This window comes from Trachymyrmex cornetzi, unplaced genomic scaffold (genome assembly GCF_001594075.2).
Source record: "Trachymyrmex cornetzi isolate Tcor2-1 unplaced genomic scaffold, Tcor1.1 scaffold97, whole genome shotgun sequence".
NCBI lineage: Eukaryota > Metazoa > Arthropoda > Insecta > Hymenoptera > Formicidae > Trachymyrmex > Trachymyrmex cornetzi.
The window spans coordinates 412573-429025 of NW_017300322.1; the positions used below are offsets into that span (position 1 = coordinate 412573).

Below are 16453 nucleotides of genomic sequence, written 5' to 3' on the forward strand. Positions count from 1 at the left end.
CTCGCGTCCAAGATCTCTAGCTCACTTATTTCAAATAAGAGCTCTTATCCGTGACCAATTGAAAATTGATTATTTTTATCGTATTCTCAAGTATACGAACTGTAAGATTAAAAGATTTCAAGTCCTTGAGAAAGGAATTAAATTTTCATATATTTAGGAATTCAGATTTTAACCAAAGGGTCTACTATGATCCCAAAATCCTACCTATAATTCCAGAACGTAGCAATACTACACCAAGTTTTCTAAACGATAGCAGATAATTAACAATGCAATATATATTTAATACAATCTTTTTGTCAAATAACGTAATAATCGTCAGATACTCGAGGGTTTGCTCGGGAGAGTAAGCATCCAGTAAAGCATATTGAAATTGGAAGCTTGTATACGAATAATCGAGGCATCATCACCCGTAACCTTAAACCCGCGATACGTCCTTGTTCTCCACTCCGGCGGCGAACTGGTAGCCAGCCAGTCTGTAGGCAAGCCCTTTTAGTGCCGTGAACTTCGCTGAGGCTCTTCTCCGGCGTGGAGGATCGTCCAACCCAACGTTGTAAACCGCGTCAAGTACCAAACCGGCGATAGCTACCATACCTGGCGGTACCAGCGGTGTGTACCCGGCTCGAGCTTCCAGGATTGTAAACAGGCAGCAAGAACCGGGGAAACCAGACGGTAGGCAATGTCGTAGACCCCTTCTCCACGACATCCCGGCATTTCCCCTCCCGCCTGCTGACCCCTAGGCCTTGTATCTCGGCGCGCACGGTAGTACAGCGATGCAGCTGCAGCTGCACTGATATTAACCCGAGGTTCTCCTATGAGACGAGTGTGAGACCCAGGTATAACGTAATGGGTAATGGCGGTCGCACTCGATCGGGGAAAACTTGGCGGGGGAGGTGGAGGGCTGGTTCGCATAAACGTGAGGTCACGGGAGATCTCCGCGGGGTAGAAGCACATGAGGAGGGATGTATGAGGGGGAGGGGGAGGGAAGAAGGGTCGGATCGTGCTTGGTAAGATGCCTGTGTGTGATATTCGTTTACTTTGACGGGGATGCCGGATTATCGGCTTTGCGGCAAGATCGATTTGCCCTTTGAGGCTGAACCCTTCCGCATTGAGAAGCAGCTATGACTCTCCGCTAGACGCTTTGAGATGTTATTGGTTAAGTGAATTCAGGAAATTACGGGTAATCAGTCCCTACAGCATATAATGAGGGTGGATTATAAAAAGTGGTAAAAGAAAAAAAAATTCTCTCCTTATTAATTTTTAATAATTTCATTATTGGATAGCAACGTCAAAAGTTATTCTCAAGATTATAGGCTCATTTATTAAATACTTCTTCCCATTATGTTTCGATAGTTACCGTAGAATAAAATACAATTTTTTTTTGCTGCGAGGAAAAGCCGAGCCGAGTTAATCATCTTATGCCACGTGAACTTTAACCGCTTGCACGCATAAAATGCTTCATCTGACGTCTCCACTTGTACGATCGCCGCGACGCGGCGTATAATTAGCGTAATCACGCGTTCGACGAAAGGGCAATTATTATGATTCAGCGTAAACAACGAATTATATGCGGGACGCGTTAAGTTAAACGATCGTGACATTTTGTCCTCGTCGTTGTACGCGAATTATTCCGAGCCGAGTCGTGATCCCGATGCACGCACATGCATCATCCAGACGTGTATATCGACCGGCACGTTTTCGGATCGCGGAAGGGAAAATGCGATGCGATCGCGTGCGAGGGTTGTAACGGGATTCCGCCGAGTCCGTGGTGATTGGACCGATCGATTGAGAATCGAACGGCGATTGGCAACGAGCGAGATGCAAAAAAAAATGTCGCAGCGTCTCCCGTCGTGACACTCGCTACGCCGCGCCGTGTCGTGTGTTGCGCGAACAGATTAATGACTGATAACGGTTACGATCGGCATTCGAGATCGGATTAGGTTGCGAGGAACTGCATCTATCGAGAGAGTCTGATCTCGAGAGGTAGAGAGCAATATTTTATGGCTTGTTTACTTTCAAAGCTTAATTCAGTTTCAATGTAAATTCAGTGTTGTAAATGTTATTTCCAACAAAATATGTGTTTTAATTATATCTAAACATGCGTTTAAAAAATAATTCTTTTAAATTTTTTACACAAAGTAGTTTTTAATAAAAATATCTTTTGGATCAGTAAACACTATCATAATTCAGATAAAAATTATATTGTTTGCAAAATATTTTATCGCTATATTTTACTTGATGCTACAAATGTTTCAAAGTATTTTATGGTCAATTAGTAAAATTCTTTCTTCCGGTTGGTCAATCAAATTCTTCGAAACATTTATAGCGCTAAGCGAACCATATCCTTTATTCCTATATAGAATAATTTTAAAAAATGTTAGATCTTTACTCATACACATAAAATTGTTTTGCTTTACACATATAAAATTATTTTTTTCTTCTCGAAAAATAAATGCATGTAAATTTCTCGTTTGGAACAAATTCAAAAAATATTTTATTTATAAATTAAGTTAAGTCATGTGTACATGTACATAAAAAACAATATACAAAGTCCAAGTTGAGTATCTTGAAAAATTTCATTTCCGGATTGTCGATGTCGAAGGTTTAAAAACCTTCTTCTTCGGCATGTTTTATGAGATCGGCATGTTAACACAGGGCCGCCCGCGCATGCCGCAACATCGTGTACACGAGAACGGGTTATTAACTTGCGGCAACGAATTTTCAAGCGGCGTATTTGGTGGGGTGTCTACCTGCGGCGATAGCGATGGGTTCCGCGCGGATCGGCGCGGCGCGGCGCGCCGCGGCGCTCTCCGAGCACCAAGTCTCCAGTCCGCGAAGAGCGCTCCGACGCGAAGGACGTGGGGAAGATCGATTCGCCGTCGTAGCGACTAGCGCGGTTCTCACTTCCTTTCGGTCCTGTGACGAGACCGGCACACGACCGGCGAGAAACCGGCTCCGAAAATTGCCACCTGAGCGGGCCCACCAAGGCTCGCCTTTGAAACAATCTCACGTGAACGAACGATTCATTGATGAGTTATCGATAAGATTAGCTTGCGATTCTTCTAATTATCGGAGCAACGTGAATGTGTCATAAATCAGTGACGATCCAAAGGAGTAAAAAATAACGATTTATTGGATGTAAAGTCTGAGCGTGCCGTCTGGTGCACAAGTGCACTTTTTGGCGAGTGGTCCGTGTCGATCGATCGGTATATCGAACGGTACAAAGATTCGCGGTGAACGCTGTTGAGAGGGATCGCGGACAGTACTCGAGACAACGGTTCCTCGGCCACTCCACATTCTTCTGCTCGTAAAGGAGATAAGTCGCCTGCGTCGAGTAACCGGTCGTCGTTGCGATCGATCTCTCGTTACCCCTCGGATCGATGCAAATCTCCGCCGAGGGTCGTCGACCTCGGTGTTAACGGCGACCTTGGCGTATACACTCGAAAATCGAGAGTCCTCGCGAAAACGCGCGCGCGTGCCAAGGACGAGAGATGCGCCATTTTCGAGAACCGATGCAGGGAGGTGAACGATCCTCGGAGTGTTTCGCCGCAGACCGGTAATGGGATACCAGAGGTGACGGCAAGATGAACGGTCACGGCTCCACCAATGAGGTACTCGAACTCCGTACGGTTTCTTTCCCTCTTACTTCTTTCGTTGTACGTCTTGCCGCCTTATTTTTTTTCGTCCCCTCTTCCATCGTGTGTCTTCTCTCGCCGCGATATGTGCTTTAGATATTTAAATCACGGTGTCCGTTCCATTCTTGACTGACGATCTCGAATCGCGGATTAATCCCGCCTCGCTCAAGGTAATCCTTGGGGGTTCTTAACAGCCTCCAAAGAGAGAATACATCCGTATAGTGCTCGTAGATCTTCTTTGATGTTCAGGTTCTCAACGCGTCAGCCTTCATGTTGATCCTTGTACCGATGTGCGATTACAGTTGATAAGGTTAGTGGTAATCGCGATGTGCCGTTGTAAAACGAGAACGTTGGTAATGTAAACACATATTTCAAGATTGCCACTTAAATAAATATACGTCAAATAAATATTTGAATAATACATGAAAAATTATGGATTTTATTAGAATCGGTTCCAATATATAATGAGATCGATTGTAGAACAAAAATGGTATTACGTTAACAGCATTATTTTAATTGAAAATAATTTTGTTAATTCACAATAATATTATTAATGGAACTAATATGTCTTACTTTTGTTTTTTAACAAAGATTTGTTTCATTAATATTTTTATTGAATCAATAACATTATTTTTTCAGTGTACTTCTATTTTATTTGTATTTAAATTATATTTATATTATACATTACATGTGTGTATAATTTTTGAAGTGTTTTCAGTTGTTGAATACTCTAGGAAAATTAAATATGTAAAAATGAATTTATTGTCATCCATCATATTTAAATTCAAATATTAATTTTTTTAGATTGATATAAAAGTGCAGGATTGCCGCAAAATTGGAAATTGAAAACGATCAGAGAAATCAAGGAAAAGAGAATTTTACAAAATTTTCAAAATTAAAATTCTTGGCTGTAAAAAAGATTTAACATGCGTACATTGCACCTACGCAGTTTTGAAATATCAATTTAGTAATTAAATGTAAGCAGTGTCAACAAAAGTAGTGGTAATTTATATTGCTATGTTAAATTGCTCGCTCAACAAAATATTTGATTTCTCTAAATCAGGATGAAAATACAAAGAATTTCAAAATATTATTAAAAATACTAGGAAAAATCATGAAATTTTGCTAGGAATGGAGAGAAAAGTTATGGAACTTTGTGCCAACTCTGAAGCGTATTAATATCATTATTATACTGAAATCTTTGAGCAATATTTTACTATGATAAAATCCACAAGGAACAGGGTTTTCCAAATAAATAGCAAATTTGCATTTACATCGGGATATCCGAGGAAACGTTATATCATATCTTTTTCATATCTGTGACATGCAAATTCTTCTCGGCGTTGCCGTTAGACGTGCAAATGCTCTGGCAGGGCAAATGTCTGTTATGTATCAAAATGGCGTTCCTTCTCCCCTCGATTTCTCTGTCTTCCGTCGACCCGCACCTTCCTTCCCCGTATCGCCTCGTCGCGATTTCTTCTTGTTGCGTTCTAAATTCGCCGTGCGGCGTGCGTATGTATGTATATAGTTCTAGCGAGGAAGAGAAATTCCTGACGTCTCTCTCTTCGACGGCGGCTGGGATGCACTCGCGACGTTTACGCGGGATGCAAGGCCCGGTTTCTGCCACGATTATTACTCAACGCCGGCAGAAGAACTGCATGCGGCGGAAAGCGGTTCAGTTTAGGTTTCAAGTGCTCCAAGCTGTCGTGCGTTGCGTGAGAAGCATTACGATCTCACCTGGCGAAATAGCGACGTGAATTCTCAGCGCCAATAGTGTCTGAAATTGCGATGGAAATATTTAGAGCAATCCGAATAGATGAAATTACTTGGATTTATCTGGTGATAAGATTGTGAAATTGCGAAGGATTGAACGTCGGAAAGCTGCGAGGAGATTCTTTGTTTAACTTTCAATATGTATTCTCAATTCAGTAACTTTTTGTTCTTTCGTTTCACGACTACAGTTAGTGTACAAGTAATGAAAATTTATATGTGTGATTTTTCAACCTGCCACAAGTATAGTTTTACAGCTTTATTATTGCATTTTATTAAGATTAGTGATAGCAAATAATTTGTTTTGCGATATTCTACTTTGTAGTTATTTTATTTGTTATCACACTGCTCTTACAATTGATATATAAATGTCAAGCGTATGAAATATGTACGTTTCGCAGCAATATTTAGCATAAAGATTATTGCGATTTAATCACACGTATTAATTATCACTACCAGAGAAAAGCATTGATAACATGCAATCTCTCGAGTTGCCTGTTTATCTCTCGGATCTACGAAGACGATAAACAAGAATTGATATACCGCCATTGTCTTTGGTGCATACGAAGTCGGTGATCTTGATGCTTCTGGAGCAAAATGTACATCGAATGAGAATCTCGTGCGTGACTACTACCGCGTATATCACGAACGTGCATTTTACATCGTGCCGCTCTGCGAGACCAGAAACATAGTGTAGTAAGACTGAGTGTAATTTTTATGTAGCGACTCGCGATTCTAGGGAGGTCATGTTTGAATAAGAAACGGTATGAGAGGGGGAAGCGATAAGGCCCATGCTCGATTAGATAACGGCCCGTGACAGGTACGGTACTGTTTGCGCGTCGAAGAATGCCGCTTTTGCATGCGGCAAGCGCGACGCTGGGTTTTCTTGTTAATTTATTTCTACGACGTTATATTCTCCAATTTCAATCTTGCTCGCAAAATTAGAAAGTGACAAAATTACGCGAACTGAATGCGAACGTTCCGTTCCGGATATCTCTTTAGTATTGAACTCTAGTATTGGAATTTTCATTTGTCGAATACGCATTGTGCACGAGAACAGATAGGACTTCGATAAAGTATCCCTGGCGACGTGCCAGCTATGAGGAAAAAGAGGAGATGGACTCTTTGCTCATATGCGCACATAATGGCAAAAATGAAAAGCAGCGTTGATTACCATGCCATCATCCTAGCTTTGCAAATAAATCGATAGCTCTGCTTTCGTTACTGACCGGATATCTCACGAGTCTTATCTTCTTCGACAACGAAGAAAACTATGTTTGACCATTGTGTTAAATGTATTGATTCTCGATAGTTTATTTTACGTCATGTATCTAAGTGCTTCGCCAAACGTTTGAGTTTAATTTTAATATAGTTCTGAAATAAGTTTTATGCTCAAACATTTGATGAAGGTTGAATAAAGAGTGAGAAAAAAAATTCTAAAAGATCAATTTTTTCAATATATTTTAAAAATAATTTTTAAAAATAATATTTATCTTATTAACATAAACTAATAAACTAGCGCAGCACGAAAATATTGAGAGCCTCTGTGCTAAAATAGTGTTGGGTCTTTTTATGTCTATTGTAAATGGCAATTTGTTTCAATGAGCAACATGAGTGACAAGTGAAACCTGGCCTTGGACTGTCAAATGCGAAGATGCGTGTGAGCAATGAGAAATGACATAGATCTTTAAAGATCTATACAGATACTTAATACTTAAAGATTGAGCAGTCTTAAGTTTAGTACACAGTGCAGGACTATAACTGGATTGCTTAATCTCGTAAAAAAGCGAAGAGTAATGGAGGAATTTTTAGATCTAGGTTACATTGGGCACTGTTCTAGTCCCACCCGCTAAACTTCCAGCTTTCCAGCTTTCTGCTACTAATACTTAAAGATAATACTTAATTTCTGAATAAAATACAGAATTGGCAAACATTAACTATGTATAACTAGCGCGGAAGAATTAATTCGAGAAAATCGAGAGTGTTTGAAAGCGAGATAACTTTAGCGAGATAAGGTAAAGTAATAAGAAATTTAATGGGAAAAGATCCATTGGACTTTAAACAATATTTAAACTTTAATAACGAAGATGAAAGGAAAGTAGATCTGTTAATAATTAATCAAACGATGCAAATTGTATACTTATATCATTAACGAATATACCAGCGGTATAAATTTCTATCGTTGCTTAAGGAGGTTGTAAGGCAAATGCAATATGTTAAGAACTACTTGAAAAAATTACAGACTATTCTAAATTTCATTTAATAATAATACAAAAAAAATAGAAAAAATTGACCATCTGGATCAAAAGTTATTTAAATAAGTAGTAATATTTTTTAGATTTGTACTCTAATATAAATATATGAAAATGTATTATAAAATAATGATAAAAATCTCAATTTTTTAATATAAATACTGTAGGAATTCAACAATATTTTTGTAAAGTTATCTTGAGTTGCAGACATTAATTGTTCAGTAAATAAATAAAATTTGTTATTTATTATATACTAATGGTGAATCTCAATGAAACTTTGCATAAGTCATGTTTAGTACTTAATATATTTATATAAAAAAAACATTTAGATTTTTCTTATTATTTTAACAATTTTTGTTTATAACAATAAAACTAATAACAAATAAAATAAATAATCTATAAAAATGTGTTGCCCAATAAAACCAGAATGTTATGAACACAACTTTCACATGTATGTAGTTTGTTTAAAGCGAAAATATTAATATGTGTGTTTTATGCCCTTACAACTTCCTTAAAGACGGGAAAATTTCTGTCGCAGGGAGAATATGAAAAAGACGTAATTTCTCCCAAGCTTCTCACCTTGTTGAACGAATTATGTACAAATCGCCGCCGAAGGGTATCATGCCAATAATTTTTTATCGGCAATACTCGACGAATGGACGAGACGGGAAAGGGTGTGCCCCGACGAGGATTATGGTGACAGGAACATCCACGGCGTCATAAATTCTCCGGTAATTGTAGCCAATTAATTGGCATGCAAATGAGGTGAAGCGCAAATCACCGGGAATGGAGGCGGATCCATTCATCTGGGAGCGATCCTCGAGTGTCCTCCTTCATCCGGCGAACTTTTCACTCGCTTCTCGTTTCCTCGCAATCGTCCACTTAGTTGACCGCAGCAGCAGTTACGTAGATTCTTCCTTTTTTTTCTCGAAAAAAGCTTCAAGAACGCAAGACGTCGCGACTCGCCAAGGTCAATCCTCAAAATTCACAAACGTGCCGAAATAGTCTTTCCGAGAATCGCGTCGTAGAAATGTGCATCTTGCACAAGTATGCGTATCGTGAATTAAACGACTAGTGTACAGGATTGTTTTGGTATATCGTCCTCTTACTTTAAAAGTGACATAGGTAACTAAAAAATTAAGTTTCCCAAAAAGAGGAAAAATTTTTCAACTTGAGGAAATTATTGCCTAATCAAATAATATCTGCAAAAAGAATATATTCCTAACATAATTAAATCTTATTTTTTTATTTTCGTTTCATGTAAAAAAAATTTTCTTCTTAAGTTGTAACGATTTTTTATGGAGTTAATTCCCTTTTGATGGTTGATAGAGGGATAATGTTTGCTTAACTCAGTCATGGTAATAACTTGGAAATCACACTTTTTAAGTTGTGTCGCTTTTGAAGTAAAGAAACAAAATTTATTATTAGCAATCAGTTTGCAGATAATATAAATCAAGACAAATTATTAAACCAGAAGCTATGTCCCAAGAAAAAAAAGTTGCTGTTTTAGAAAAATATTAGTTGATTCAACTAAATGTAGTGGTCACGGACTGTCAAGCAAATATTTGAATTAAATAATCATTACGAACTAAACGCATTTAGTCAAGTTAACAACTTTTTTTTCTCAGTGTACTTTTGACTAATATTCGTCTAAATATACTTGCATACTTTTTTAATTTTAAATAACTATATAAACATAGATCTTACACTTAATTACATAAAAAAAATCATGAGGCGATCGATAGACAAAAAGAGATCATTGTTTTGTAGTTGGTCAGTTTAATATATTAATTAGAATTAAGCCTGATTAAAATATATTCATATTTCATTGATGCACACGCTGCAATTAATTATAATGCTGTGAACGTGCGCAGTTAATTGTAACACGTAGTTTGCGAGGGAATAAAGAGCTGTAGCTGTTACGTATGTACATGTATACCCCGCATTCGTATTCGTTACGACGCCAGTGTTATTTGCGACAACGAAGAAATGGAATATTGAATGAAACCGAGCGTGTCTGACAGATTACGGTACGGCACAATGTCGTGAATTAAATACGCGAATGCAAGCGAGCCGGCGGCGTTGCCCGGCGCCAGGGCGATTTCGAAAAACCAGTTTTACGACCTCTAATAATCATTCCCTCGCCAAGAGGACCCTTACCGAATTTAGTGTCTACGTCATCGTGATCTTTCTGTTGATCGCGTGACGTAAGCGGTCGTTCTAAATTCCATGGGCGTTTGCTGCCGCAGGATTTTGCGGCCGTTGCGGAAAGGACGGAGTTTCGCAAACAGTCGGACTTTCCTGAGTTACATTCTGTAATACGCGAAAGTCGGATGCCTCGAGCGAGGAAATGGGAAACGCCGGGAAAGTCGAGCGCGCACCGGTCGGTCAACCACAAAAAGCATGCGCAAGGAAAGTGAAAAAGTTGCAGAAAAGACTTTACTCTAGCTCGGCTCCAGCCCCTCCCTCTTCATTAGTTTTTAGTTACAAAAAGTCGGCGTTTTCTTTTACCATTTATGAAATGAATTTCTAATGATAATTTTTATCTTAAGCTTTTACCTTAAGTCTTTTAATAAATCAAATATAAAATTCTAATTGTAATATGTACACAAATATAGAAGGAATACATACATAAAGATACATAAACAAATATAATAATTATTTACAGATAAGTTTGATATATGCTTGCACTTTTCGACTTAAGATAATTCCAAAATTATATATTTAAAGCTGCAAACACCCTAGAGTGCGATATATGTGGCTGGAAGACAAATTCTCATTCGTGCGCAAACGATTATTCGTAGTTTAAACGGTAGAAGTAACGCACAGCTGTAAAATCTCTTTAGTATTTCATCCGAATTCCCAGTTCGCAATATAGTCTCTCGTTTCTGTGAATGAAACCAGGAACCACTACAAACTTGGCAGTTTTTGCCGAGTTAACTCTAGATTACCAGCACTAATGTTTCACAAGTTTCTCTCTTTCTCTTTCTCTCTTTCTTTCTTTCTTTCTTTCTTTCTTTCCGTGTTGAAATCGTCCTCGCTCGTAAGGAGCTCATAAACGACTTGCATAAAATTGATTCGCCACGCTCGACAGCGAGGTGTCTCGCCTCGAAAACCGGACTATGGAATTTTGAGATTCGCGTCACGGCGAGGTTGTCAAGAAGAAAGATAATTACGATCGCAGAATAAATTATAACGAAGGCGGCGTGGAGTGGGCGTATCGAGCGATTTCGGCGCTTCTTTGGCGCTTTAAAGCCTCATTCTTGCGGCTCAAGCCGGTTTCGTAATTGTAATGTGACCGAAGTGTTAATCTGTCCCCTTTGATAATGTTGTCTTTGTTAATTTGATCTTCTGGAATGAATGAACGCGTAGCCGGTCGAGAGATCAGTTTGATCGTATAGTTAATGATTTCTTGATGATGACTAACCGTTGAGCTTCTTGTTTTTCAGACAATTAGATATTTATCGGGGGAATAACAAAATTATATTTATTATTAAAGATAATTATAACAACAATTTTGAAATACTCTTTTATTTATCATAAAATTCATATTTATATAAATTTTTAATTAAAATTATTGAGAATTCTTACGGTGAAATTTATGAGTAAAACATATATACATACATGTATAGTATATACCCAGTTTTTCATTTATTAAAAATTAATTTGTATTATCTTTTGAACACAAAAATGTTATACTCGATAACTCTCGAAAGTTTGCAAGCTATATTCAATTTGAGTTATCGATTGTTTCCATCATATTTGGACAACGTCACACAATCTCGACAGTCATTTCATTGCATGGATTTACGAGCCTCGGTATGGCTAATGTATTCGCGATTGGGTTTTATTGGTACGTGTATTGTGGAGCTTCACTCAAGTATCTGACATTCGTTATTAATCAGGCGTCACGATACATTGGGACAAAGAACGGAAATGTCGCAGGTGTGTAAATACGCACGATGGTAAAAGGGAATCCTTTTAACAGTCGAAGACACGGGCACGCACATCGTGTTACGCGTGTAAAAAGCAATGGCATGTTCATGCGTATTGTAGGTTTGTGGGTTACACGACGGTCGGTCCGAACGCAATTATTCGGCGCGCACGACGAACCATGCTAATGAATATTGATGTGCCTCGCCAGTACGCTCCACTCGAGGTCAATGCATTAGCATTATTAACACTTCAGGGCATCGAATCGCGCGGTCCGGCACGACGAAAGAGAAAATACGCCCGTGATTCCGTGGCGTTTCTTTTTCTTTGGCGTCAAACATGTGGCCGACCCAACTCATTTCTTTTTCACTTTTTACATATCTCTTGTCTTGATGTGTTTATTATTAATTTTGAATCATTCTTTTCGAAAGATTAGTTTCTTAGTCGAGCAAAGAAAGTTCAAGGAATGAATATAATTCTCGAAAGCGATATTTGGTCTCCCCCATGCGGCAGACTTTTTTTTTCCATTTTAATGAGATCTACAATTATGCTACTATAACTATTGTCGCTGTTGAAAAACGAATGTTGGAGTGTGCTGAATCGCTTACTGTCGGCCATTCTCGCATTTTATCGATCACCTTTAAGCAGTACTTCGGAGCTTTTTGTTTTGAACCCGCAGTTAACTTTTCTGCAGAGACGTCTGCCGGTCGTTAAACGATTAAACGAGGAGAAACGTCCGGTGAGAGCTTTTCCCGGATCGCTTCAGGAGCTTTGCCGATAACTTCAGTTCAAAATAACTTCTTAGGTTTTCTAAGGTTTCTTCTTCAAGACTAGTTCTCAAAAAGAGAGGTATTACACTGTAAAATGATTATAGAACCAAGAAATTATATATCTGTGTTGTACATGTAATTTTGCGATGAAAGGATTCAGTTATCTGTTTTGAAATGACTTTCATATTTTATCTAATTTTGTTATACTCATTTTTTGTCATATTCTCGCGGTTGATTGATATAGAAATTATATCCTCATAATGGATTCCAGCAGGGATGACTGATCCGCACGGTCATTTGGGCTTAGGGAACCCATGAACCTGGGCTCAATATACTGCGAATATATATATATGTGTGTGTGTGATATATATATGTAATATATATATATGTCACATATATACAAACGTACTCGTATGCACGGTTTTGATAGTGCAATGTTGAAAAAAACATACACTGAAAAAAAAGTTGTTATTTCAAAAAAATATTATTTAATTCAATTAAATGCAGCAGTCGTGGGCTGTCGAGCAAATATTTGTTAATTTAAAGAAATAACATATTGACATGACTCACATATATTTAACTTAATATATAAATACTTGAACTAAATAATTACTACGAACTAAATTTAATAAAGTTAACAACTTTTTCTCAGTGTAGAGACAACATATATTCTAAATAGTTGAAGAAACATAAGAGCAACATATATTCTAATATAAGAGGAAAAAGAATAAATTAAAGTCTAGATATAAAATAAAGAATTTTATTGATGATTTCAAAACATAAAAAGATACAATAAAAATAATATAAAAAGAAAAAAACTTTTCGGGTTTCATATTAATAATTCATATAATTTATGTAATATATACATATATTCATGAACTCCATTCATAGTACAGTAACCACACTGTAAGTGCTATTTATAAATGGTTCTTTCTACCGATATATCTCTTTCATGTTAGTTTAACTTCTAAGAAAAATGAACTTGAAATATATTACAGTATTGATTTCTCTTTTCATGTGCTGGACACCGTGATCACATGTTGAAATTGAACTGTAACTGATCTTTTTATTAAATTCATTGCAAAATTAGCAAGAATAATAAATAATACTATTTTCGAAGATGAAATAAAACAATAGATCACTGCTGACAACAGCTAATAATTGCTTTGCGACAAATGTCGATGCAAAGGAAGAAAAACAAATGCTGGAAGAAAAATAAATGCAAAGTGCCGTGTGAATAAATCAAACAGGGACTGGGTGATGGTAATGGATCGCCTTGACTTGCCCTTGTAAAGTACTGACACGGAAATTTGACAGCAAACTGACAGTGCCGCACCCAAAATGCCCGTCAGACAATCTAATCGTATTAAATTGTTTTGTAATCTGTCTGTTGGCTGCGTACCCATGTTCTGACACTGCTTCATGCTGCGAAAGGATTCTTTAAATAACTTATTCGTTCTGGAATATAATAATATTTCCATATTCTACTATTCTTATATTATAATAATATATCGTTTTATTTTTTTATTAATTTATCATTGAAGTATAATTTTGAATGACTGATGGCATTTTCGACGGTAACTACGTAAAAATTTTAAGAAGTAGTAAAAGAATATCGATAGAAACTTTCCTATCAAATTACCGGGATCAAGTGGGATGAACGGAGAAGTTTCGTTGTTTCGTTTGCTCGTGTAGATTTTATTTATGATAAATATGCGTGGTAACGTTACACCGACCTGCCTCACCTCGAGCTACACGCAGGCTGTTATTTAAAAGATCTTAACAAATGGTTAGTCAGGTCGGGCTCCTTATTATCCATGACTCCTTGGAGCGCCATAGGACGCTAATTGCAAACTTTCATTACGAGTCACGCTCGGCTCGACGGATGCAACGCTGATCGCGATAGGCTTCCGCGAGATTCTACGAGGTACGAGCGAGACTCCAGATGAGAGAAAGAGAAGAGAAAGGTGCGCCCAGAGCGTGATAAGTAGCGCTCTACGCTCATAAATATTAAGATACTATTCCACCTAAGTCGATATAGAAGTATTTATTGTGAGTCTGTCGCAGTACATATGTAATATAATTGTTGTATTAGCCAGAAGTAGTAATAATGCTTGCCGACGTTAAGACGATCGTAAACAATATCTAAGCAATAATTTCAAATAAAACAGAAAATGATAATTCTGCCTTGTGAGGTTACTGGTTAATATAAGCTTAATTTATAACTGTAGTTATTGTTAAAGCTCTGTTAGAAAACGATATTCGAGCAGTATAAGCATTAATTTTAAAAATAATAGCTAACTTTATATAATTCGCAATGTTTAAAATAATAACTTGCGTAATACAATACCCGATTTTTTTAATCACTGATATACAATATATTTATGCACACACTGTTGTAAATTATTACAATTTGAGTTACTTTTAATCCATAGATCGTTCCTCCGCTACTTAATATATCGTTAATTTAATTAAAACGATGAGATTAAACGATTTTACTCAAGAAAATATATTAAATTTGATTCGAATTGAAATTATTATTACTAAGCGTACATGGACGATTTGCTTTGAAATGAATCACAGAAATGAATTGATTTACATTTTGACACAGAAATAAAGTTAAAAATAACAAAATGTTATTTAACTCAATAGATCGAATTACATTCCTGCTTTGATATCTAACAGTGCACGACAAGTACTTGCAATTTCTATGTTTTAATAGATTTTAATGGAATATCTCGATGTATTTTGCGAATTGCAAAAATAATGACGCAGTGTCCCCAAACAGCATCGTTTATCTTAATCTCAACCCTATTTTCAGCCCCGGAAGGGAATACACGCGCTTCGTCATTGGCGATCCTACCGTCGCCGCGCCGCGTCGATAATCACGATGATCGATCATTCGCGGCTCGACGGACGCACGCACGCACGCACGCACGCATGCACGCATCGATTAGGGGCCGAGTTTCGCGCCTGCACGCTCGACTCGCTGCCGCGTGCGTGGGCGATCCGCCTCGAAGCAGCGCCGATGCACGCGCGACGTGCACGTGTGTTCGTGACTCACGGTAGGCATTCTCGTGCGCGACAAACCGGTAACCAACGCGGCCGTTATACCGCGAACGCCGCGGCCACTTTGTTCCCGACGACGCGACGGTGTCTCTCTTTCTCTCGGCCCCGCCTCGCGCCGCGCCGCTCTTAAACTCGCGTTTACAAGTGTCGACGGGCGCGAGGATTCACGCCGCGTGTCACGCTGTACGTCCGCGAGCGGAACGGATGGATTTAGGAGAGAAAGAGCAAACTCCCAAGGTCGCGATGGAGAATTGTGTGCGTGGCCGTTCGACTCTTTCACCGCTCCGTGATCGATCGCATAGACTCGTCCAAGACCGAGGGTGAAGCAGGACATTTCGTATCCGGAATCGTTATGAACTTAGTTTGTGATATATTTCGCGACAAGCAAGGCTTTATCCGCGAAATGTAACGGAGATTAATACGACTGCGGAAAATTGAACGTTTTTGTGAAATGGTAATTTTCTCATGGGATGCGTTTCATTTGCGCATGTTAAATTATAAGTTAGAGTCGAGATTTTTGTCTTGATGATTTGTCATTGCTAGTCGTTGACATCTATATGTTGTAAATTTATTATTATAAAAAATTGGTTATAGTATCAGGAATAATAATACAAAGCTGTAATCACATTAGATCGAAGAAATAATAAATTAATACCAGTAGTATTGAAGATAACGCGCAGGATAAATTTCTTGTAAAAAGTCAGCTATAATATCAGGAATAATAACACAAAATTATGATCGCATCAGATTAGAAAAATAATAAATTACCAGTAGTGTATTGAAGTAGTAACAGACACTGATTAACTTTTACGGGCCTTCTTTTTTTTTATTTTATGTAAAATGTACTTTATCACGACATTATTTTTTCGTAAATATCGCTGTTTTTACGTTACAATGTTTCCCACACTTCAATTGACATTAATTACGGGCATTTAGAGATCTTTCGAACACACTGGGAAGTAAACTTTCGCTCTTAAATCACTTATCGATATTTAGAGATTTTATAATAATAGTTTAATAAAACGGC

At 37.8% G+C, this 16453-nt stretch overlaps 1 protein-coding gene across 6 annotated transcripts in view; it reads left to right on the plus strand.

Moving 5' to 3' along the window:
- Positions 1 to 16453, plus strand: part of by (focal adhesion protein tensin) — a 200813-nt gene that overhangs the window by 88749 nt on the left and 95611 nt on the right. Inside the window, exon 1 of one of the 6 annotated variants that reach the window (XM_018521197.1) lies at positions 3402 to 3608. The exons of the other annotated variants lie outside the window; for them this stretch is intronic. Coding sequence (XP_018376699.1) covers positions 3582 to 3608 — 27 coding nt within the window. The 5' untranslated portion in view covers positions 3402 to 3581. Of the gene's footprint in view, positions 1 to 3401; positions 3609 to 16453 lie in introns of those variants that run through there. 6 annotated transcript variants of the gene reach the window in all.